The sequence below is a fragment of the Mauremys reevesii genome, linkage group 18 (genome assembly GCF_016161935.1).
Source record: "Mauremys reevesii isolate NIE-2019 linkage group 18, ASM1616193v1, whole genome shotgun sequence".
NCBI lineage: Eukaryota > Metazoa > Chordata > Testudines > Geoemydidae > Mauremys > Mauremys reevesii.
In genome coordinates this window covers 19,292,146-19,315,040 of record NC_052640.1, presented here as the reverse complement: position 1 = coordinate 19,315,040, position 22,895 = coordinate 19,292,146, and the positions used below count along the sequence as shown (strand labels likewise).

General features: G+C 47.0%; 1 protein-coding gene across 1 annotated transcript; it reads right to left on the bottom strand.

The window, feature by feature from the left end:
- Window positions 1-911: 911 nt before the first annotated feature.
- Window positions 912-21,055, bottom strand: SMARCB1 (SWI/SNF related, matrix associated, actin dependent regulator of chromatin, subfamily b, member 1). The gene is made up of 10 exons (XM_039504641.1): window positions 20,869-21,055; window positions 17,591-17,702; window positions 16,996-17,025; window positions 13,525-13,654; window positions 12,287-12,424; window positions 9,959-10,086; window positions 9,126-9,292; window positions 8,448-8,638; window positions 2,312-2,443; window positions 912-1,302 (listed from the first exon to the last, which is right to left on the bottom strand). Exons 1-10 carry the CDS (start codon window positions 20,959-20,961, stop codon window positions 1,263-1,265), a joined length of 1,161 nt encoding a protein of 386 aa, XP_039360575.1. The 5' UTR covers window positions 20,962-21,055; the 3' UTR covers window positions 912-1,262.
- Between the last annotated feature and the right edge of the window lie 1,840 nt (window positions 21,056-22,895).

Here is a 22,895-nt window from a genome sequence, read left to right as displayed (position 1 = left end):
TCAGACAACTGAAATGCAGAGTCTGTAATCTTACCACCAGTTCTGGGAGTTTTGAGGTATTCTCCCCAACTTTGGCTTTCAACCAACACACTCTGACACTAGACAGAGATGAACTTCAAAGCCTAACGGAAGCCATGGACTATACCATGCTCACTGAACTAGTCAGCCAAGCTCCATTCACTGAGACATAATTACAGACAGAGAGGGCTGGTTCTGATCGCACTGAGTGCAATAAACAAATCATCTATAAGGTGCCACAGGACTCTTTGTTACTAACAGATGTATTCATAGAGTATGAGGGTTGGAAGGGACCTCAGGAGGTCATCTAGTCCAACCCCCTGCTCAAAGCAGGATCAATCCCCAGACAGATTTTTGCCCCAGATCCTTAAGTGGCCTCCTGAAGGATGGAGCTCACAACCCTGGGTTTAGCAGGCCAATGCTCAAACCCGAGCTACTGGAGGATGAGCTTTTGTGACGAAGTGGGTATTCACCCACGAAAGCTCATGCTCCAATACGTCTGTTAGTCTATAAGCTGCAACAGGACGCTGTTGCTTTTTACAGATCCAAACTAACATGGCTCCCCCTCTTATATTAAACAAATAGCTTGTTCGTGAGCCAGACATTAACATTCATTTGGGGTAGGCCTCATGATCTTCACTATTCCCACCCCACTGAGTCCCAAAGCCCAGTCCCCTGGTAAAAGGCAAGGCCTGGGCAGGATTCTCTTCGAAGCCTATTAGATCTATTCCAAATGAGCAACCAGAGGACCTCATGTGAACATCCAGCTGACCTGGAAACAGCCCATACAGCTCCAACAACTCCAGCGTTAGGCCGTCAGAAGGATCAATTGTCAGGAGCCCAAGCAATGGGAGGCTGGACTCTCATGCATGGAAGTTACTGATTCAAACCAATCATTATGCATTCCTTTTATTTCAAAAGTTGTCTTAACAGTGCACCTTGCACCTATACCAAAAACCCCCCCAAACCTTTACTCAGTCCACACACAGGTACGCGAGGGGCTCTGACAGCTGCCACAGATCTCTGATGGATAACGTGCAAATGCAACGTTCTCGGCACATGGCATTAAGGTGGGGGCAGGGGCGGGAGTCAGCAGTACTCTGAACTGCTTGGCAAGTGGAATGTGTGTCCTCATTCTGGGCCAAAAAGATTCAAGACAAACCCCTGCCAATCCTAGGTCCTTTTGGGGGAGAGGAGTGGAGACAGAGTCCGTAGGATGAGCACCACTGTCATGTCAGGGAGGGTTACCAGGCTGGAGCAGTGTTGGCCAAACGTCTCATGCGCCTGTAGAAAGTGAGGGAGAAAAAGGCACAGTAAGTGATGGGGAAATGATGCTTTGGTAGAGCTGCCCGGAATCGCACCACAGCCCTCACAGATGCCAAAGGGCAAGTTACCGCACAGTCTTAGGGGCTGCTAGACAAACTTACTAGTTAACACCCTCGCCTGGTGATACTAATTACTTGAACCACACTGTTATCTGCACAGTTCCTGAAGTGTGTATGGCATTGCTGCTGCTGCTGCGGAGAAATCTGCTTACCTTGTTTCCATGTATTTTTAGCTTGAATTGTTTCAACATCAATCGGCCATTGACAGTTTAGCTTTACTGCAAGAGCTTACAGCTACTGAGTATCAGAATGTCTCAGTCTTATCAAATTGAGTATTAAATAACTGGAAGATGGTTTCTCAGATACCAGTGGTAGGGTCTCCAGTTCTGAGCAACCCATGGGTGTGGCTTGAATCTCTCAATTTTATTACCTACAGTATCTTGGGGAGATAAACCAGGCCGATTTCACTTCACACCCAGGCAGGTTTGAACAGCCTAAGCTATTTATTTGCTTTGTAGGTCTCTCCCTACTGGGAGCAAAGGCTGCTCTTGTAATCACAATGGTGTCCCTATCTGTGCCAGCAAATAGGCAGAAGTGCAGTTAACCAGGCTGGGGTTTGGAACATCACTCCTACTTCAAACAGTGCGTCCCCACACATAAAAGGGAAGCTTTGTCAGGATGTCAGCATGTGGCATTTAGTCTTCAGACTCCTAGAGACCCCAGATATTACTGCACTAGAGGGGAGCTGGCTTTGAGCAGGAGATGGTTAAAATGAAAATGTGAAGACACTTGCAGAGTGATGTGATAACAGTTTAATATCCTGAAGCAAAGGAGAGATAAATCCTCTTTCTGGTGTATTGATCTGAAATCCTGCCAGTTGGCTCTCAGCAGAGAAAAATAAAACATCAAAGCTTTTAAATTCTATCCTAGAGAGGGGCCAGAATGAAAACTGTAGGAACGGGCAGCACCTTGTGTTTCTGTCTTGGTCTCTGATCTTCTTCTCCATCTCCGCGTCCGTTAGGGTTTCGAGCAGAGGGCACCACTGGTCAGCATCACCTGTGTTGCGAATGGCGATCTCTACGGTTGGCAGAGGGTTCTCACTAAAGCACCAAGTCAAGACAAAAAACAAAATTCAGCCAAATCTGAATTGCAACAGCCAAGACGCCCAGACCTTTCACTCCCCTTTGGCACTGCCCCAGAGCTGAGAGGGGAGGGCTACTCAATGGTCTGGCTGGGCACTCATTCTTACATCTGCTTGGTACAGTCTGGTTCCTGCCTAGTAGACAGACAAGCTACAGTTCCTGGAGCCTGGAATTGCCTTGAATCTAACTACTTCAAAGCCATCGTCTCTTGAACGCACCAGTGAAAGGGGATTCGTCAAAGCAAATGCTGAACACGTCGTCCTTATTTTAAAACATTTTGGCCATCAGGAGGTATATGACCAATAGTAACAACAACACGAAGACTGCAGTTTAAAGAGCCATGCAGATTTTCATTAGATTTCCCCTCTCTGAAGGCTCCCTATGTAACTGGCTAATGGACAGACGACATTCAGGTTGAATGGAAAGATAATACCAGTTTATGAAGGCTGAAAGCTTTGTTATATCCAAGGGGACATTCATGAACTGGGAGAGTACCCTGCCTGCTCAGAAATGTGGCTTCCTGAGGTTCCTGCCAGCATTTCTGAGGCCATTTCTACAATTACTGGGGATCAAGGCTGGCGTGATCGACGCAGCGGGGGTTGATTTAGTGGGTCTAGTTGAAGACCCGCTGAATTAACCACAGAGCGCTCTCTGGTCGACTCCGGTAGCCCACCAGAATGAGAAGAGTAAGGGAAGTCGACCAGACAGCATCTCCAGTTGACACAGCGCGGTGTAGACACCGCAGTAAGTCGACCTAAACTACATTGATTTCAGCTATGTGGAGTAGTGTAACTTAGGTCGACTTACCCCCGTAGTGTAGACAAGGCCTCAGTCTGTGGTACTGTAATTCTGAGTTGCCTAGTACAACTGCTCTTCCCTCGCAGCCTTTGGCAACTCCTTATGTTCATAAGGCCTGGTGATGACAACAAACTCTCCCAATCTTCCACTGAAGAGCAACACATTGCAATTGAATCTAGAGACCCTAGTCATGGATTGGGTTCCATTGCGCTAGGTATTCTACAAATGTACAGAATAAGTGACGGTCCCTGACCCAAAGAGCTTAGTCTGCTAGTGCAAGTTTCAAACTGGTCTGCTACCAGCAGCTACACCGTCACATGCTCACAAAGTGGTCTTCACTTCACTAACCCTTTAAGAATTAACTAGTACAGCCCCTTGTGGTTATGAGAGTGGGTTCCTAAATATTGAGGAGCTGGAAATGTAGTGTAAACACAGGCAAGTCTCAGTGTAAATATTGGGTTCAAATTTTGAGAAAGTGTGTGTGTAGGGCTATCCCAGGTGCACAGCCATGTCTGACCCCTCCCACAGAGACACCACTACACAGGCTAGCGTCCTGTCACTTACATGCAGCTCTCTGATTCACAGGACATACTTCAACTGCTGATCTCCATGGAAATGGGTTGTCTGCAGCAAAGCTGGTGATCTAGAATAGCAAACCTTTAGGGCCAGATTCTGCCTCACACCTGCACAAATCAACAGACTTCAATGGGGCTGGAGCACTGGGCCTAAGAGCATGATTTCAGCACAATCTTAAACTGGATCCCACATTTCCATGGACTGGCAGGTGTCAGACAGAGAAGAAGGGAATCTGCACTCTTGTGACAACACCCCAACTTCTCAAGGGCACAATGCTGCTGCCAGGCTGGCGGAGTGGCAGAGGGGATACTCCCAGCGTAGGAGGCGCTGTGTAATGCACCATCAGCTGCATAATTTTTAGTGGAATGAGGCGAAGTAACAAAAAGCAAAGTTTTGACCTTCCCTATGCCCTGGTCCAACCCTCTGGTGACAGGCTGAGGTAACATTCACATGTGGCAGGGTCTATACAGCCGGCTGAGCAGGGTGACATTTTCTGCTGGACACAAGGATGACCCCTAAGGCAAGGAGTGTTTGGTGTCTAGTAGAATCAGCTCCCTCCATTAGCTATTCAGATGGAAGCTCTTTAGGTCAGGGAGCTTGTTTGTAAGGGGCTGTGTATATAGTCACTAAATACTGAGTAAGTCATGGGGACAGGAGAACTTGATTGGTCCCATTTCATCCTCCTCTTACTGCTCCTTATATCTCTTTGATATACGTTACTATATAAACAGTCCTGTATAGTGGCTCACAACCCTGCACTGCTATATCATGCTTCTTGGCTCTGTCCTTGTTATGCACTAACAGTGCTGACCAGCAAAAGCAGAATCCCACAGAACTGCATGGTTTCACCTCTCCCTCAGATGATTAAGATCTGCGTGACTCCTCAGACTGTGTCAGTCCCTGGAGATATTAGGGCTGTTCTTTTGATACTGCTACAGCAGATCCTTCTCCTACAACACTGGAATGTCTCTCTTTAGCAACCACCACCAGTGTGGTTTGGGAATTCAGGAACTAACCAACCACAGAACCCAAATATCATTAATCACAAGAAGGTTTCAAAGCCACTCCTCTGCTGGAGGAGAAGCAGAAGGAAGAGGACATTTGCACTAAGAGAAACAAAACAAGGTTTTAATTAGTGTTTTTTTTAAAACGAGATGATGTCTAAGTACTGATGGTTACTTTGTTCTGCTGGGGCCTCCTTTCCCCCATTCCTCTCCCAGCAGCAGCCAGCCCTTTGATTTCATTGTTTGCAATAAGGTTCCTTTATCTTTGAAAGGAGGTTTGAAGTCTACCTATTGCAAACACTCTCTATGTGCAAACTCTCCTTAATAATCAGGGCCATGCAGAAATCCTTGGTAAACTGGCTTTCAACAAGCCAGGGTGTGAAGTCACCTGTTGGGACCACAGGCAGGTATTATATCAGCACTGTCTGACTAAAAGGCTGGTACATTTTCATATTATGCAAGCAACCTCCCAAAGGAAAAATAACTAGCTACCTGCAAATAGCCTCTATCCTAACCAGGACATCTGGGATAAATGGGGAAGCAGAGGATATTAGAAAAGCCTTTTGGTACCTATGCAGGTTCACAGGGCCCCTCTGAAGCACTAAGGGGCAAGAATTAGGAAGAGTGACCATCTAGGAATGCCAGTCTCCACTGGATATGGGATACACTGTAATAGGGTGGGTAGAAAGCAATTTACACTTACAAGAAATGAAGGAATAGTGTCTGGGCTAATTCAAAAGAGGACTTTTTCCCAACACAGTGACGAGAAGGCTCTGCTCTTCACTTCAAGGACTGTCACAAGTGTAAACCAGGAGGGAGATACAGAGAAGAAAGCTTGAACTCCAGCTGTGCTCACCAGCACACATTGCTGAACCAGCCAACGGTCCCCCTACCCTGCTTGCTTTCAAAGAGTTTACTCCCCAGCATGGCCAGGATAAAAGTCTTCCCAGCACCACTGCACAGAGCTGGAGACATACTTCCACCCAACCTCAGGGACTGCACCTACAGTCAGGAACACACCTGTGACTCTGCACTGGGGGACGCTGTAGTGTAGACATGCCATGGGCATTTTTCCCATTATGTCACACAACTCTACTGAGAGGGGGTTAGAAGAGAGTGGGAAAGACACTAGACTTCGGTCCATACTTCAGCTTTCTAGTGCGGACAAGACTAAAAGCACTTTTGGCAATGGTGCCAAAAATGGTTTGGTCCCCAACCACACCAGGAGATACCAATCAGCTTTCCCTGGCAAAGAAAGGTATAAGTCACATCCTGAGATGCTAACAGAGAGGGGACACTAGGAGCAGGACACAGGACAAGCACATGAGCTCTAATAATTAGATTGTTCTCTTGCTTAAATCCTAACTCCTCTCCAGAGAGGCTGTTCTCCACACTGAAGCTGAGAGGATTTTAGGTTTACCTTTGGTTCACACTGAGTCTCTCTCCAGTCTCTAACAAACATTGCTTTGGCAATAATCTTGGAATTACACTGTTTCCGGGGACACCACTGGGGTATATTCCTGAAGGAAAGCGAACTGAGAAGTGCCAAGAGGCAGATGATGAGTAAAAAGCAGCTGGCCCACAGCACTCCGGTGACCGGCTCCATTTGCAAAGGAGGCTGCCGCGATGCTGACTGTGGACAGTCGGGAATATACAAAGACCATGGAGAACGGCAAGAGCAAGGACAGAAGGTTACAGTGACACAGACATATGCTCATGGTGCCAAAAGTGCTAACTGGCCGGGGCTCTTCTAAAATACTGAAAGCTGACTGCTAACTCCTTGGTTTCTACAGCAACTTATTAAACCACAGTGCGAACTATAATAACCCTAGGCACTCTCAGGATTGCCTCTTATACAATAAACATGTCAGGCTCGCAATCTAAGTGCCAGCACTGAATTCTCTTTATTTGCTCCATTAAGCAGAGTAATTCTATGGACTAGCCTCCTACTTCTACAGTAACTCCATAAGGTCTCAGAACCTTGAGGATCTATCTCCTGTTTTCTGCTTCTACGCCCCCTCACGCCCTGAAATTGACCTCTAGGCATTGCCCATCCCTCCAATAAAGGGTTGGATGCGGTTCTCTTCCAGCCGCTGGAGTGTACCACTGTGATGGCCTGAAATGGCCACAGGGAATTACTAAAAGCCAAAGCAAGGCAACTTCCTTTCCCCCAGCCACTGCTGGTCCTGCAAATCATCTCAGGTGTTGAACTCTGATCCTTCATATAGTATCACAATGCGCAGAGTTTAGTCTGCCAGGCCAACTCAGAGACTAGCTCATTAATGCATATTCCCAATTTGCACACTTGTAATACATTATAATGAAATACATGAAGGATAAAAACCATCCATATACTAATTCACCACAGACCACTACATAATACAACTGGAACCTATTATTGTCAGGATTCATAACCTGTCTCCTGGTGATAAGTAAATCACACCAGCTTTTATTCTGGCCAGTGCAGAGCACTACAGTTGCTGTTTTAATCAACATTAAGCTTTGAAAATACCTAAGACACCCTGGTTCATGAGTCATCCATCACGGCACAGGGAACACAAATGGCTTAGAGGCCTCTAGAAAAAGGTATCAGTGTGTATGTTATGAAAGGAGAACATGATTAAAGGGCACGTATTTTCTGTACGAAGACGATGAAACAATAGCTGTTACCCATTAGCTATAACAACAGGCTGTGATGTGGTAAGGGCTGATATTTCAGCATCACAGAATAGCATGGCCTGGGACAGTTACAAACTGTACATAACACCCCCAGTGTCTCAACACAACGGGCACTGAGGGAAGCAGCCATTTCTAGGCTGTTGGCTCTATTTTAAACCAAAACATACTTAATATTTTTGAATGGGTGAAGCAGATTCCTCAAGTGACCCAACCGCCAAGAGCCGTGGGGTATGAATGAGACACAGGCCTGAGGGGCAGCATGCAGAGCCAGGCTTCTCTAGAGTTTGGGGTGTTTGCACTGGTTCCATTCCCAGCCCCACTAAGGCTAAACTTCATGCTCTCCAGAGTCAGCCTGCACATTACATGCAAGCGAGGCGATGCGCCGTTTCCCCACGGCACGCTCCAATTCTGAAATTAGCTTACATCAGTGAAACAGCACCTCTCCCAAACAGCCTCAGCACATTCACACCTTGCCCTCTGAGTCACCCTGTGCAACACTGCCTGTGAACCACACAAGAAAGAGGGAAGAGTCTCTGCAGGATCCTCAATAGGTGACCATAAAGGAGCTGCCAATACCACACAGGAAATGCTCTCTACATAATATTGGCTTTGGGGAATTCTTTTGATGTGTGTTACTAAGACACTTACATGAACGGAATCTCGTTACTGCTTAGGAGTTCATCTGCTCCTTCCTCATCTGATAAACCGCTCTACAGCGACTAACGAATGTCAAAGTGAGAAGGGCTTCAGGTGACAGAAGGACCACATGAGCTCAAGAAGCCAAAACCATAGGAAGAGCAGAGCAGGAACCAGAGTGTGGTACATCAGCAGGATTGTCTCCCAGAGAATCTCTTCCACAAAGAGGCAACTGTTTAACAGATGGTAAAGACTACAGTGTTCTGTACCTGAAGGCATAAGTCTTCTGATGCCAGCTCAGTTGTCCCCGAATGCTGTAAGCGATGGTGGTGACAAATTCCCCACCCAGCCCAAGCTCTGAACACAGCTTCAGTGCAAACTTCTCCGGGGAGTTCTCCTTCTCCGACATGTCCCATTCAAACTGGTCTACCAGGGAAATGTTCCCCACGTGGATATTTAGCTAGACACAATGCCATAAACACAAGTCAGATTTGTTTGCATTTCAAATGCTCCTACGCACACCAATCTCTTGCATTACCGTGTCACGGTCATGCTTATTTAATGCAGGAGGTGAAGTTCAGGGGCAAAGATGATAAACGGCTGAGCCAAGTCCATGCATTTCTAGAACTACTGTATTTGGGTTCTTTACCACCATTAGTGCTAGGAAACCCAAATGATGTGTGAGGACTTCCAGCTCCTCTCCCCAAAGTGTGACTCTGTTCCTTTCCCCTCTGGGACTCATCTATTACATAATCATCTCAATTCCTGGCACAGACAGCAGTGTTCAGTAGTCTGCCACCAGGGCCTCAACACAGAGGAGAGGGATGTGATCTAGACACAGGACCGGGAGCCAGGAACTCCCAGCTTGAGGAGCCACGTGCTTTTCCTTCCCCAAACAGCCTTCTACAAAATAATTTAACTCGGGTCATGCTTTCCTCCTTTATTACCTTAATAATAACTCGTTGATCTGACTGGTCCTCTAGGATACTGTCAGTTGGATAAGACTCAATCTGTTGTCGAATTGCAGAGGCAATGGCAGGGACAAAGGTCAGAGGATTCAAATCCAGGTCATCGCAGAGTATCTCTGAGAACATTTCTGGGGTCATTAGCTTTTCTGATGGAGGTGAAGAAAGGACAACCAATTAGAACAAGCCAGTATTCCCAGTTAATTGAGTCAGGGCTTACAGTAATTAGAATCTTCCTCTCACTCACTGATTACAAGGCATTAGGCCTCTGCTGTAACCTGCCACGCAGAGGGAAATCTCAAGTCTAACCTTTTTCTAGTAAGAGTCAAAGGATGGTTTTAGACTCTGGTTTGTAAGGACAAACAATCTACAAACTTTGACTTAAGGAATGGACGATGTTTACTATTTGTTCCTATGGAAACAATGTAGCTGCAATCTTAATACAATACACAGGTGAATGAGACTATGGAGATACAGACTTTCTGTGCTTTTGTATTTGTATATTATCTGAATGCCGCACGAGATCAGAGACACTGGACTGTGGCATCACTGAATCAGGTCAGAACAGGCCAATTACAAAAGATGGCCTCAAATTACACACACATGCCTAGTGCTCACTGCAGCCAGCAGGAAGGACACATGATACAGGATGAGACATGACAATTAAATGGAATCCCAGTGAAATGTGAGGCCTTGACAGCTTTGCCAATGTGTGGCAGGGGATCTCGCTCTAAAAAATAAAATAAAAAATGCTATTGTATGGATGCACCCGAATCCCTCCAAGCTCCTTAGACCAGACTTGGCTGCCTACATACCATTCATGTTCCATGTAAAAGCATCTCTGAGTTTCTGCCCATCGATTTCCATGTCCAATCGGATTGGAACCAGAACCTCTGGCTGGGATGCATTCTCATGGATTACTGCTGGGTCATGGTCATCAAAGCTGAAAACAAACCAGGACAACACGCGGCATTAGACACTGGTAGAAGGTACACTGGCATCCATGAGAAGAGAGACAGGATTTACCAGGAGTACCTCCCTCTGACAATCACAGCCTTTGGCTGGGCTCTAAAACATAAGCTTACAGGTCCAGGGCAACAATGGACCCTGGGTTTCATTTTCACCTTTAACACGTCTGAGATAAAATAATATGCTAGAGAATACAGTGAGGAGGTTCCTTGAGTTTGCATGACTGGCTCCCTCTGAACTCTTCAGGTCAAGTCTTCTATGGAAGATATAAAATCATCATGAGTCATAGCAGCTGGACAATGTTGCAGAGAAATTAGTTGTTGAAATATTTGCACAAAGGCAGTAAAATCCAGATCTAGTATGATGTAGGGGGACACGGTTTGACCTGATCTAGCAGCTGGAGAATGACTATGTGATGTGATTTTAATGATCATTCGGTGGGATACACAGCTCCTCTCTTCTAGGCCAGGGTGTTCAACTTCAGAACACATCTTTAGCCATTACTACTGTGTGGCTGCTTAGTGGCCTACATGAACTGAGCAGTAGTCTCAGTCCAGTGCCCAGAGGACAGGTGTGCACCTCACAACCACCACAACAATTGGCATCCTTGTTGACAGTCTTAGCAGAGCTGCCAAGGAGTGGACAGGAAGAGAGTGAGCTGCTCTCCTCACTCCTGAGGACGGCCCTTCCTGAGACGTGGCAGCATGGGAAAGCTTGCGTGGCCACCTGTGCAGTGTCCTATCAAAAACCAGGAGATTTGCATCCTGGGCTGCCAGTCCAGCACCTTCTATGAGCACTAGATTAAACAAGTTTAAAAGATGCACGTTACCTGATTCTTTAGTGGTTACTGATTAATTAGTAATTAATTGGAAATCAATTATAAAGAGCTGGGAACTGCAGGGTTCTAGTTCCAGAATCAGGCACACGAGAATCAAGGTTATCCACTTAAATGTCTGGTTGGGAACCCTGGGCACTAACGCCAAGGGCAAAGCAAAACTTTGGGCTAATAAAAGTGCACAATAAGTGAAGACACAAATAAAAACAACAACAGTACAGAGTTACGGTATCATGTATCATATGACACAGACTCATCCCCTTTCTTGGGGATCTGGTGGTAAGAGACAGGCAGTTGCCTACAAGGGTCCTACTCTGTCCCCGGCATGTCAAACAAGTCTCATGGTCCAAATCTCTCCTTATATACATAGTGGTCTGGTCTATTATAGGGCGTAAGGGCTGTCATGAATATTCATACAAATACCCAGCCTCCCTTGGCCATATCTGACTTCCTAACCCTAATAACGTTGGGGTGTCCTTATCCTAGAGGGCAGTATATTAATGATCTTAACTTATCACATACACCAATCTGTTGCCAAAGCAAGTTCGTGGTTAAGCATCTGCCAATGTTTCTATTCTAAACTAAACAAGCCTAGTACTAGTTCAAATATCCCTGCAGTCACCTGCTATCATTTTGCATGGACTCCCTCTCTCCCCAGCACAATATTCCCAGTTCCCCCAAACTCAGGGGGATTGTGGGGCCACTTATTTATGCTAAAGTTCATAGGCCTCCAAGTCTTAAGCTTACTTAAGCTAATGCCTTACAGGATACAGGTCTATAGGTTCTTTCAGTTACTGCTAAACAGAAAGCTACGCTAGCTCTCTGGGCTCCACACACATCTGAGAACACCATTCTGTCTCTGTGGGTGGCTGCAGACCTGACAGTTCTGAGACAGGCAGCAGCGGTAGAAACACCCTCCCCTAGAAATGCATGAAATCTGAAAAATCAGGGAACACACATTTTCTGCTGCTGCTGAATTTTAATCATATGGGGTGAAATTCACCCTGTGCAGAGGCCAGTGCAAGGCCTACGTGACACTCAAGTTTCCTGAGGCATTAAATGGTGCAAAGGCCTAATGAATGGGGCCTCATATACTACGCAGGGGTGAATTTCATTCAGGGGGCATAAGTACTTAGCTGCAAGTAGCCCAGTCTAACCAAGAGTGTCTTAGTCTGGGGACAGCTGGATCTTTATCACTAAGTACAATGTGCAATTTTAACAGCATCTACAAACCCTGTACAAGTCAATACAACATGCCTGCCGCCTCAGAGCCGTCCTCTAGACAACTGTCAGCATGCAGAAAAACTCAGCAGTTTCCAACAGCAGGTGACTGACTCACCAGAGCGGGAAGGTTCTCTTCTTATCCCTGCCCATGCGGTTTCTGTTGATGGTTGTTGAGCATGGCACAGCATCGAGGTGATGAGAGCTGTTGGGTAGGGTTGGCACCCACTGATTATTCCTTTTTGCCTTCTGCTCTCTGAAGGAGGAGACTTTGTGTTAAACTTGAAGTTCAAGCATTGAATATTTCCATTGCCATTATTTACGGTATGGTCACATATACAGCTCTAAGCCCGATCGCAGGCTCCCGCAATGGTAACCTGAAAGCTGCATGGTGCATTTGTTCCATTCATAAGTCTCCAACTGGCTGAGCAGAGAGATCCCCACCCCAGCTGGGAGAGTGTGGGGCCGGCCTTCTGGAAAATTAATTTTAGCCATCTGATACTACTTGGCCCTTCTACAGTACTCGCCTCAGAGGAGCTCGCAGCACTTCACTTAACATACATCGTTCCAATCCATTGACCAGCTTTTTCTGTTTGATCTCACTTGGTTTTATCTATCCCCACCAGTCCTTTTTGGGCCAAACAAAGAATCCATTGCCAGGACTTATTGTCTAAGTAATACTACTTTGCCCTTCAGCAACGCCTCTTATCCACCGTTCTCAAAATGTTTTACAAACTTTAAATGGTATCCTCATGCTACCACCTAAGGCAAGTCAATTTGCAGACAGGGAAATGAAGGCACAGGAAGGTTAAGTGACTTGCCCATGGTCAGGCAGAGCCAGGAGTAGAACCCAGAGTCCCAATTCTTGGCGCACCAAGCTCTAACCATTAGGAAGCACTCCTTCCCTTAATTAAGAGACTATCATTGTCTATACTCTATTTTTAACCCTAGCAGAGAAATTCTACAGCCACATGCACCATTTTTAAACACCAGATTAATATTTGGATTGTGTTCATTTAAGTGACCGCTGGAGTGTATCATTGTCTCTCTCTTACGCCCAGATTGTGCTCAATGTGGGTGTATTTTCCCCCAGAACATACACTAGAAGCTGGGATGAAACAGTCCTAAGGTAAGCAACATCACCAAGTTTCAAGGAACATGTATGCCAGAAATCAAGTCCTTCCATATCAGAGATCTTCATTTAATGAAACAGTGATTAATATTAGCAATGTTAGGGAACACGGAGAGCAATAGATACCTCACTAAATAATACCCTAGTTTTATACAGTTTGACAAGGTAGAGCAGCTCTTCCAATCACTTCAACTTGGATCCTAGTCCTCAGCAATGTTTATTACCTGAGGTAGGTGGGAGGCTCTGTGCTGATAGACACTGCCTTGTATTTCTCATCATTTCCATCCAAGATCTCTTCCACTTCAGAGGCTTTCAAGAGAGTCACACTAGTGGCTAGTGTCGTATAACCGTGATCTGTGACCAAAAAGCATGAAACTGGTTAGCCTCTGAAATATTGTCAATCATGATACTAATTAAGGATTCTGCTGCTGGGGATAGGCAATGTTAACTTCTACTGAGAGCCTCTAAAAAACTGAGTAGCTTGGATGCCTTCATCTTGTTCCTTTAAAGCACTTCACTTTAGAGGAGTTCGACCTGTCATTGGAGCACTCAGTGCACAAGGAGTTGCGAAATTCTGCTGGTCCACTCCTGCCCACAAGAAGCACCAACAGGCCCCAGCCCTATTGTGCTAGGTGCTGTACAAACATAACAAAGATGGTCCTTGCCCCAAAGAATACATATTCTAGTTCTGGGGCCAGTTCAGCCAAGTGAGGCAAGTTTGATTTTCTTTGGTAGTGTGACAGTCAGGTCCAGTCCCCCCAAGGGGAGAACAGGGGGCTCGAACCCCAAAGAATACACAACTGAATCACATGGTTGTATATAATGTTACTGTATATGAAAATATGAGGAGTAAGGTCTTTTATGAAAGCCTGTAAAGTTCTGACCTTGATGGTAATTTGAGATATGTATATAGACTAGGCTATGAATCTATGTCTTTATAGACATAAAAGTGTGCTCATAATTTGTGCTACAACGTTCAGCTCCACCTCACAACAAGGAGGTGGTTAATCAGGCAGGGAGGAGATGAGACTAGCTCCAAGCACCTACCCTTGTACAACCCAGGAAGTGACATTGGTGGATTATTAAAGTTAAAGGAAAGACACTAAAACTGAAAAGAAAACCCCAGTCTTGGAAAACTAAGAAAGGAGGGAGATTCCCTTGATCTGGACAACCACGAATCACAAGTCTGAGGCCTGGTCTACACTAGAAAATTACGTCAGTATAACTAAGTCATTCAGAGGTGCAAAATAATCCATACACGTGAGCAATGCAGTTAAACCAACCTAACCTGTAGTGTAGACAGTGCTAGACTGATGAGAGAATTCTCCTATTAACCTAGCTACCATCTCAGAGGTGGTAGCTAGAATCCCTCACGTTGGCGTAATTAGTGTCCTCACTGAAGCAGCATTGTAAGTGTAGACAAGCCCTGAGAGGGGGAAAAACCTTGCAAACCATTAAAAAGAGAGGGTCTGAACTAAAAAGCTGTGGGCCAGCATCGAAGCAGGGTCCTGCTGGTGAAACACTGGATCCTTTCTAGGCCAGAGGGCACATTGGGAAACTGGTCAGAGGCAACAGGTAACTTGTATTAGAAAAGGGAATTTAGCTAATTGCACCTGTATATTTATTTTCTGTGCAACTAGTGTTTGCTTTTCCTTACTATTTCATCTTTAAATCTGGGATTTTTTCTATTATGCAAACCTTTCATTTGTACCTCAAAAAGGTCTCTAGTGCAAAGTGTGTGGAGAATGTCCCCCAACATGAACTGATAACTAAGGAGCACATTTCACTGAGTCAGGGGTAACAAAGCAGAGGGGAAGAGTCCAAGTGTCTGGCAGTGAAGAACCTTGGGTAGATGGATTTGGGAAGACTCAGGCCCAGAAAGCTGGAGAAGTCACCCTGCAAGGAATAACTAGGATGGTAGAAGCCAGGGTGAGACCTTGACGATTGTAGGAGGCTACTGGGGGTTAGGGTCTGCAGCAATGGTTTCAGAGCCCGGGTCAATTGACTTTGGCTCCCAGCGCCGAGGCTGCAGGGCTAAAAATAGCAGCGTAGGAGTTTGAGTTCAGGCTGGAGCCCAGGCTCTGAAACCCAGCAAGGGGGAGGGTTTTGGAGCCTTGGCTCCAGCCCCAGCAGCAACATCTACACTGCAGTGTTTAGCTCTGCAGTCTGGTAAAGTGATCTGGGCTCTGAGACTCTGTGTCACAGGTTTTTCTCTGCAGTACAGACGTACCCTGAGCCATAGCAGCAGAGCATTAAGGCACCCAAGGTTGCAGGGCAGGTGCTGACAGAAGCCCTTACTGATCTGGGTGATCCCTAAAACGTCACAGTAGGTCCTATTCAAATATACCCCAGGGAAGACACTGCAACCCCACTATGATGTGAAATGGAGAAAAGACACAGAAAATAAGACTCAAAGTGAAAGCTTTGAAGGGCTGGTTAGTGACGGTGCAGCATGACAGCAAAACTGCTTGTGCAAAGACTCTGTTACAAAGAGAGAAGGGGCTAGTTGTGCTGCAGGCAGGAACTGTGATAGTTCCCCTCACACATCCCTACCAATATACCTCAGTGATAACCTCCTCTAACTCTGCTAGGCAGTGCTGGGCCTCATGAGCAGACCATCAAGAACTGGGCTGCAGTTCTGTAATGTGGACAAGAGTCCACAGAAAACAGACTGAGGCTTTTACCAAACACACATGAACCCAGCACTTCCAGGGCAGAAGACTACGATCCATTATTTACAATGTCAAGCAGCTTTTTTTGAAGGACAAAAGGAAGAGCTCCAGGTTATTTTAGTAAAGAAGAAACCTTAGTGTTCCTGAAAGAAAACAAACAGAAATCCCCAGGTCCTCATTAAAATAAGTGTCAGAGCTACATCTAAGTTGCAGTCTATTAAAAATATGATTTCTGGCCTGGAATTCCCACTAGATGCAAGAAATCCTACTAACCTGCTTTTCTGGGACTCAGCACCATAACCCACCAACCACGCAGAGCCATTTCTAGAGGCAAGACCCTTACTCAGAATGAAACGGGGCTGAATAGGCACAAAAACAATAGCAGTCAACTTTCTTTCCCTGTGCCACACAGGTCTGTAAGTGCCATCTCAGCTGTAAGCTCTGATGTGCACTTGGAGCCCTCTGGAGTGACACAGTTGAGTACCCACTGCAGCATGGGAGGAATATCCCAGAAACTAATGAACCCTGGGATGCATAAAGGTCTGGAATGGTGTGTCAGAAAGTGGTGACAAAGGTTACTCACAGAACTGAATCGCTCAACAGACCCATCAAAAACATTAATAAAGGCCTGATTCCATTGCGGCATATAGGAGAATTAGTGTCTGTAAAACACTGTAAGAACAAAAATTGGTCGTGTGGCAGGGGCAGACCCTAGTAAATTGCAAAGAACCATCTGTATGTTGAGGGCCCACAAAGTCTCATGAAAAGGAAGAGAAAAGCCCATGAACTAGGATGTCCAGTCAGTGCAATCACAGGAAAAAATTTCCCTCTTACAAGTGGCAAGAGCCAAGGAGAGAGTAACTCTGAGGGAAATGCATTATCCCATTCTTTACATATCTGAGTCTACTGAGCCAGAAGAGAAAAGAATTAAACATCTGAATACACATATTTGATAGCAGCAGGGGCCACAAGAGGGATTCTTTCTTCAGCAGAAGGTAAGAACAATGTAAGCTGAAGACTTACATCTTCTGGGGCTGTGACTTCGCTGAGACTCTGTGGAAAAAAGAAAAAGCAACAAGTCAGCAGAAAACTCAGAGGAGAAGTAGACATAAATCTGCAACGTCGGGTTTGTCGTCTCCAGCCCTGTAGCTTGTAAGGTTATCTTTTAAAAGGAAACTGTTTCATTACTTGCTTCTCTTGCCAAGGAGACTTCTAGTAAGATAACAAGATTCTTACTCTCTTCTGTTTCTACTGATATAGCTGTTGAACAATACCAGTTCTGGAATCTCTTTCTTTCAATCCCCTTATCCTGAGAGACAACCAAGGTCAGACAAAACACCTCGTTTTCAAGCAAAAAAAATGGCAACATCACAAAAGGGTTGTGTGTGTGTGTGTGTGTGTGTGTGTATATACACACACACACACGAAGCCTCTTATGCCAAATGAAATTGTATGGGATTAATTTAGAAATTTATAAATCTTTTGCAATTCAACACATGTAACTGGTTCAATGAAAATCACAGCTTATGGATATTTTTAAGAATGCACTTAATTATTTCAATTTTTAAAACTACCCTTTCAGAGTTAAAACATCCAGAATATTTATCAATTTTCTTACCATGCGAAGATGCAACTATTTTCTTCCTCTCTTCTACTGTGGCTAGTCGCCTCCAGAGGGAGGGATACCTCTTGTACAGGGAGCCACGAAACATACGTAGGTAGTTCCCCACCTACAAGCAAAAAGGAGGTGGTTTGTTTTAAGGGATGCAGCTGAAATGGCAGGTGTTTCCAGCAGGAATCTGAGGCATACTGATTCCTTTGTGCTGGTGAGTGGGGCACCCAATGATGGTTCTTTCGGCAACAAAACACTTTTAGATAACACCAAGACTTTTGTAGCAGTACAGGAAACAAAACTTACATTGACCAACATTTCTTTTACCAGCCTAGTGAGAGAGAACCCCATCTTAACAATTCTCAATTTAATAAGACCCCCAGTAGTTTTTATATAATTTCTTAACAATCTAAACTTTCCTAGTCTTACTCCAGCTGAAATTACCCAGATCTCCCACTATAGGGTTGTATAGTATGTTTTGATATTATTCCCTCACTACCATCTTTTATATTGAACCTTTTATGTTTCCAACATTTTTCTTTGTGCAGAACCTAGTAACCTAAGACCTGGTTTGTATTTTGTGTTTTAAATGCTCTGAGGAACGTGCAGAGTTCAAACACAAATCAATTCATGACTCACTTGCCAACAATCTCTTTTAAAATTCAGTCAACATCTGTAAAGCAGTTTCATTCTTCCTGGCATAATGTCCACACCTGTGTTATTTTATCTAAGCATTAAATGTTACAGTAAGCTTTAGAGAACAATGCGGCTATTTCTAGACTATGAAACTAACATTTAAGGCAATAACATACCAGCAGCCTGCAGAATGTCATACAATGGGGTTTTCTTCTATATTAGAAAAGACCCAGTTTGGGTCTAACTCTAGCTTCAGGTTTCCTTATACTATTTTTTGTTATTTGATGTTTATCAGTAAATAGGGTTACAAATTAGCTGGTAGCTAAGGCTTTGGCTACACTTACACTTCAAAGTGCTGCCGCGGCAGCGCTTTGAAGCGCTAAGTGTAGTCAAAGCACCAGCGCTGGGAGAAAGCTCTCCCAGCGCTGTCCGTACTCCACCTCCGTGTGGGGAATAACGTACAGCGCTGGGAGCCGCGCTCCCAGCGCTGGGGCTTTGACCACACTGGCGCTTTGCAGCGCCGCAATTTGCAGCGCTGGAGAGGGTGTGTTTTCACACCCTGCTGCAGCGCTGCAAATTTGTAAGTGTAGCCAAGCCCTTAGAGAATAATGCTGTATTTTCCTTCTACACCACTGAGATTGTGATCTTGATGGTTAGAGAACTGCAGAGTAACACCTCTGCCTTTTCACTTTACAACCTTTCCAGTTCTTTCAGAAGTACCATTGGTCGGAGCCTTGTCATTGCTAAAAATACGCATCCGGAATTCTAAGTTACCCACGACTCCTCTCCCCCGTCAAATGGGTCTGAAATACACATGTTTCTGTTTTGAAAGTATAACCAGATCTCTGACACTGTTGAGCCAATCAAAGATTAATGCCTCAAATGAGTCAATTCATGGAGGTAGTGCAACTTCTGTGACTGACAGAAACTCTGCTTCTGCAAATAGTTACTCCACTATGCTAAAAACCCAAAAGGGAGTCAACGAGAACTGTAGGAGCATTAACTGGATTTTCCTTATTGGCCATAAAAGCCTGGTTCTAAAATTATCATTTCAATTAACTTAATCATATGGCCGTTTTAGGACATTCAGGATCTTTCTAAAATAAATGTTAAGATATCCACAATATATCATGTCATTAAGAAGTGTGATGATGCTCAGGCAGTTGAGACTTAGGGTACATCCAGACTACCCAGCGATCGATTTATCGGGGATCGATCTTTCACGTCTTGTCTAGATGCGATATATTGATCCCCGAACGTGCTCCCGTCGACTCTGGAACTCCACCAGAGCGAGCAGCGGTAGCGTAGTCGACAGGGGAGCCGCGGCCGTCAATCCTGCACCGTAAGGTATTCCCGTAGCTGAAGTTGCGTATCTTACATCAACCCGCCCCCAGTGTAGACCAGGCTTTGGAGAACACAGAGACAAGTTCCTGGTTTTGGCCAAGCTTTAGGCCCCAATGTGGTGAATACTTAGACATGCTTAACTTTTTGTATATGAGCAGTCTCACTGAAATCCACTAACTCAGATCCTGCTCCCCACTTGCGCTGTCACTCTTCCCTAATCATGCCAACTGAAGACCTCCTAAAGCAGGGGTTCTCAAAGTGGGGGTCGGGACCCCTCAGGGGGTTGTGAGGTTATTACATGGGGGGTCAACGAGCTGTCAGCCTCCACTCCAAACCCCGCTTTGCCTCCAGCATTTATAATGGTGTTAAAGATATTAAAAAGTGTTTTTAATGTACAAGGGGGGTCGCACTCAGAGGCTTGCTGTGTGAAAGGGGCCATGAGTACAAAAGTCTGAGAACCCCTGTCCTAAAGTCTTCTCCTAGCTATAACCATCACAGGCCAGAGCTTGACAACCAGCCCAGCACAGGCGCTGAAGCACAACTGAACCGTGTGGGTGTGGAAGATGCCCCTGTTACAAGGCAGTATGAACCAGGCTGCCGTGAAGAGGGGCAACAACTGCAGTGCCCCTCCCGGACTGAGAGATTCAGACAGCATCTGGGGAGAACAACAGCCCCTCAGCCTACTGGATCAGGCCCATCTCCAAGGGGGCCAAGCAGTAGTGGGAGAGAGAGATGGGAGCATGGTGCCACTACAAGGGCTGCCTCTCCCCTGCTCCTGGGCGGTCGCACAGTAGGGGAGAGCCAGAGCCCCCTTGCCCCAGGATGGATCCTCCTGCTCCTAACCTCCCACTTTCTGGAGCCCATCTCTACCCGGCCAGGCCCCACGCAACCCCTCCCCGCCCCCCAACAGCCCGCTTCCTCCTACCCAGCCCCCGGCCAGGCCCCACGCAACCCCTCCCGCCCCCCACAGCCCGATTCCTCCTTCCCAGCCCCCGGCCAGGCCCCACGCAACCCCTCCCCACCCCTAACAGCCCGATTCCTCCTACCCAGCCCCCGGCCAGGCCCCACGCAACCCCTCCCGCCCCCAACAGCCCGATTCCTCCTACCCAGCCCCGGCCAAGCCCCGCAACCCCCGCTCCCCTCCCCGCGCGCTGCCCCCTCCTCACCCGGCCAGGCCCCACTCTCCCCTCACGCCCCCGCCCGCTGAGGCCGCGGCCCCGAGCCCCCGCCGCAGGAGGCTCCCCCAGCAGAGCGGGGCCCGGCCGGGCCATTGTCCCGCAGCCTCCTGGCGGGCGGGCCGGTACCTCGGACCCGATCATGTAGAACTCGCCGTCCTCCTCCAGCTGGAACTTGACGGGCTTCTGCCCGAAGGTTTTGCTCAGCGCCATCATCATCATGGCGGCGGCGGGAGCAGGGCTGGGGGCGCCGGGCGCGGAGGGGAAGCAAGCGGGGGGCTGCGGCCTACTCCGCGGGATCAATGCGCATGCGCCGGAGCCGCGGCTCGGGGAGCCTCTACCCGCAGTGGGCGCGGCCTTAAAGGGGCCGCCTCCAAGTAACACCCCCCCCCCCCTTAGGGGGCGCGCGGGGGCACGTGCCCGCTGGGTCCGGGCCACGCCGCCTCGCGGGCACCTACCGCCGCCGCCGCCCCCCGTGCGGTGCCTGGGTCTGGGGCACGGGCCCGGGGTCCAGTGCGGACAGGGGGCTGCGGCGCGTGGTGCAGGGGGGCGGTGCAGCCTAGGGCCGCCCCGTGGCTGTCCCTCATCACCCGTTGTTCGTTACACCCCAAGAGCCCCCACCCCGCCAGGGCAGCTTGGCAGGAATTGCCATTTGTGCAGAGCTGGATTATGGTTTTGTGGGGCCCTGGGCCAGAGCAAAGGGAGTGGGGGGGGGGGCTTCCTACCGCTTCTGCCTGCAATCACCCCCTCCCTGCCACTCCTGCTGGGGAGCAGGGTCTGGGTCTGGGGGCTTCCCTTGCTCCTGCCAGGTGGTGCCTATTTTTTCCAGCACCCCCCAGGTATGGGCCCCCATTAGCCCAGTGGCAAATCTGCCACTGCATTTGAGTGGGTCCGACCCCTTGCTGAACCAGTTTGTGCATGGGGGTGAATCCACCCCCACCTCAGAGAGCCCTGCAGCCACCTTTGCCCCTGCTGTCACTATGGGGGTAGCATATTTGGGAGCAGGGGCAGCAGATCCCCAGAGGTGCTGGAAGAATTTGTGTAGTGGGGGTGCAAACTAATCCCTGTATATAATAGATCTGGCTTGAAGTGGTTTCCCTCTTGCTCTCGAGGAAGAGCTGAGGCCGGCATTGGCATGGTGTTAGTTGCCAAAGCCCTGTTGATGCTATGGGTGCTGGTTGTTGCCACTGCCAGTTTGTAGCATTGTTGGCTATAAACATGATTTATGTCCACACGCCATGATTAGTAATCATGGCATCTAGGCATATGTGACCTAGCCAGCAGTGTAAGCTGGGACATGCTTGTCTTCATAAAGATGCTTGCTTTGCCATGTAGAGAGGATTTACATAGTTGAGTTGGCCAATCTTCTGTCTTCCCAGTTCCCTGTGCATCTATATATCCCAGATGGCACTACCTTGCATTCAGCTGTGTTCACCTTCTCCAGGTACATGGTTTTCTTCTGAGGGATAACTGCTTAGACTTTCACAGGATGCACAGCTACCACCCTGGATATACCACATAGTAGGTGCAGATATGCACACATGGCTATGTTGTGAAGAAAGCAGTTACCTCTTTAGCAGTTCCTTGAGCTACATTCAATGGTGGCTCCTCTTCTTTTCTGTAGGGGTTCCACAGAGCTCCAGCCTTGACACTTCTCCCTCTATACCCTTTCTCTGGGCAATCTCATTTGCTTGCACAATTTCAACCACCGTCTTTGTGTAGATGACTCAGCTCTACCTCTCTACTGCTGAGGTATCCCTGTCCAGTCACATCTCAGCCCCTCTCTCCAATATGGATCCCTTACTCCATAAACTGATCATATCTTTCTTCAAAGTTATTAATGGCATCACCATTTCCCCAGTCATACAAGTCAACCTTAGAGTCTTCCTCTACACTCTCTCCCACTCTCCACACACACCCCCAAGCTATGTCCACGTTTTGCAGCTGCTTCTCCATAATGTTTGACCTTTTTATTCTATTCAGAAAGCCAAAAACTCAGTCAGCTCCTCAGCATTTCTCATCTTCACTCCTGTTGCCTTCTCTACATCTCCTTGACAACCACATAATCCTCTCTAGTTCATTGAAAACACAGCTATCCAGATTATTTTTTGTTGCCTGTCACTCTGACCCTCTCACCTCCCTCTTTGAATTCCAAC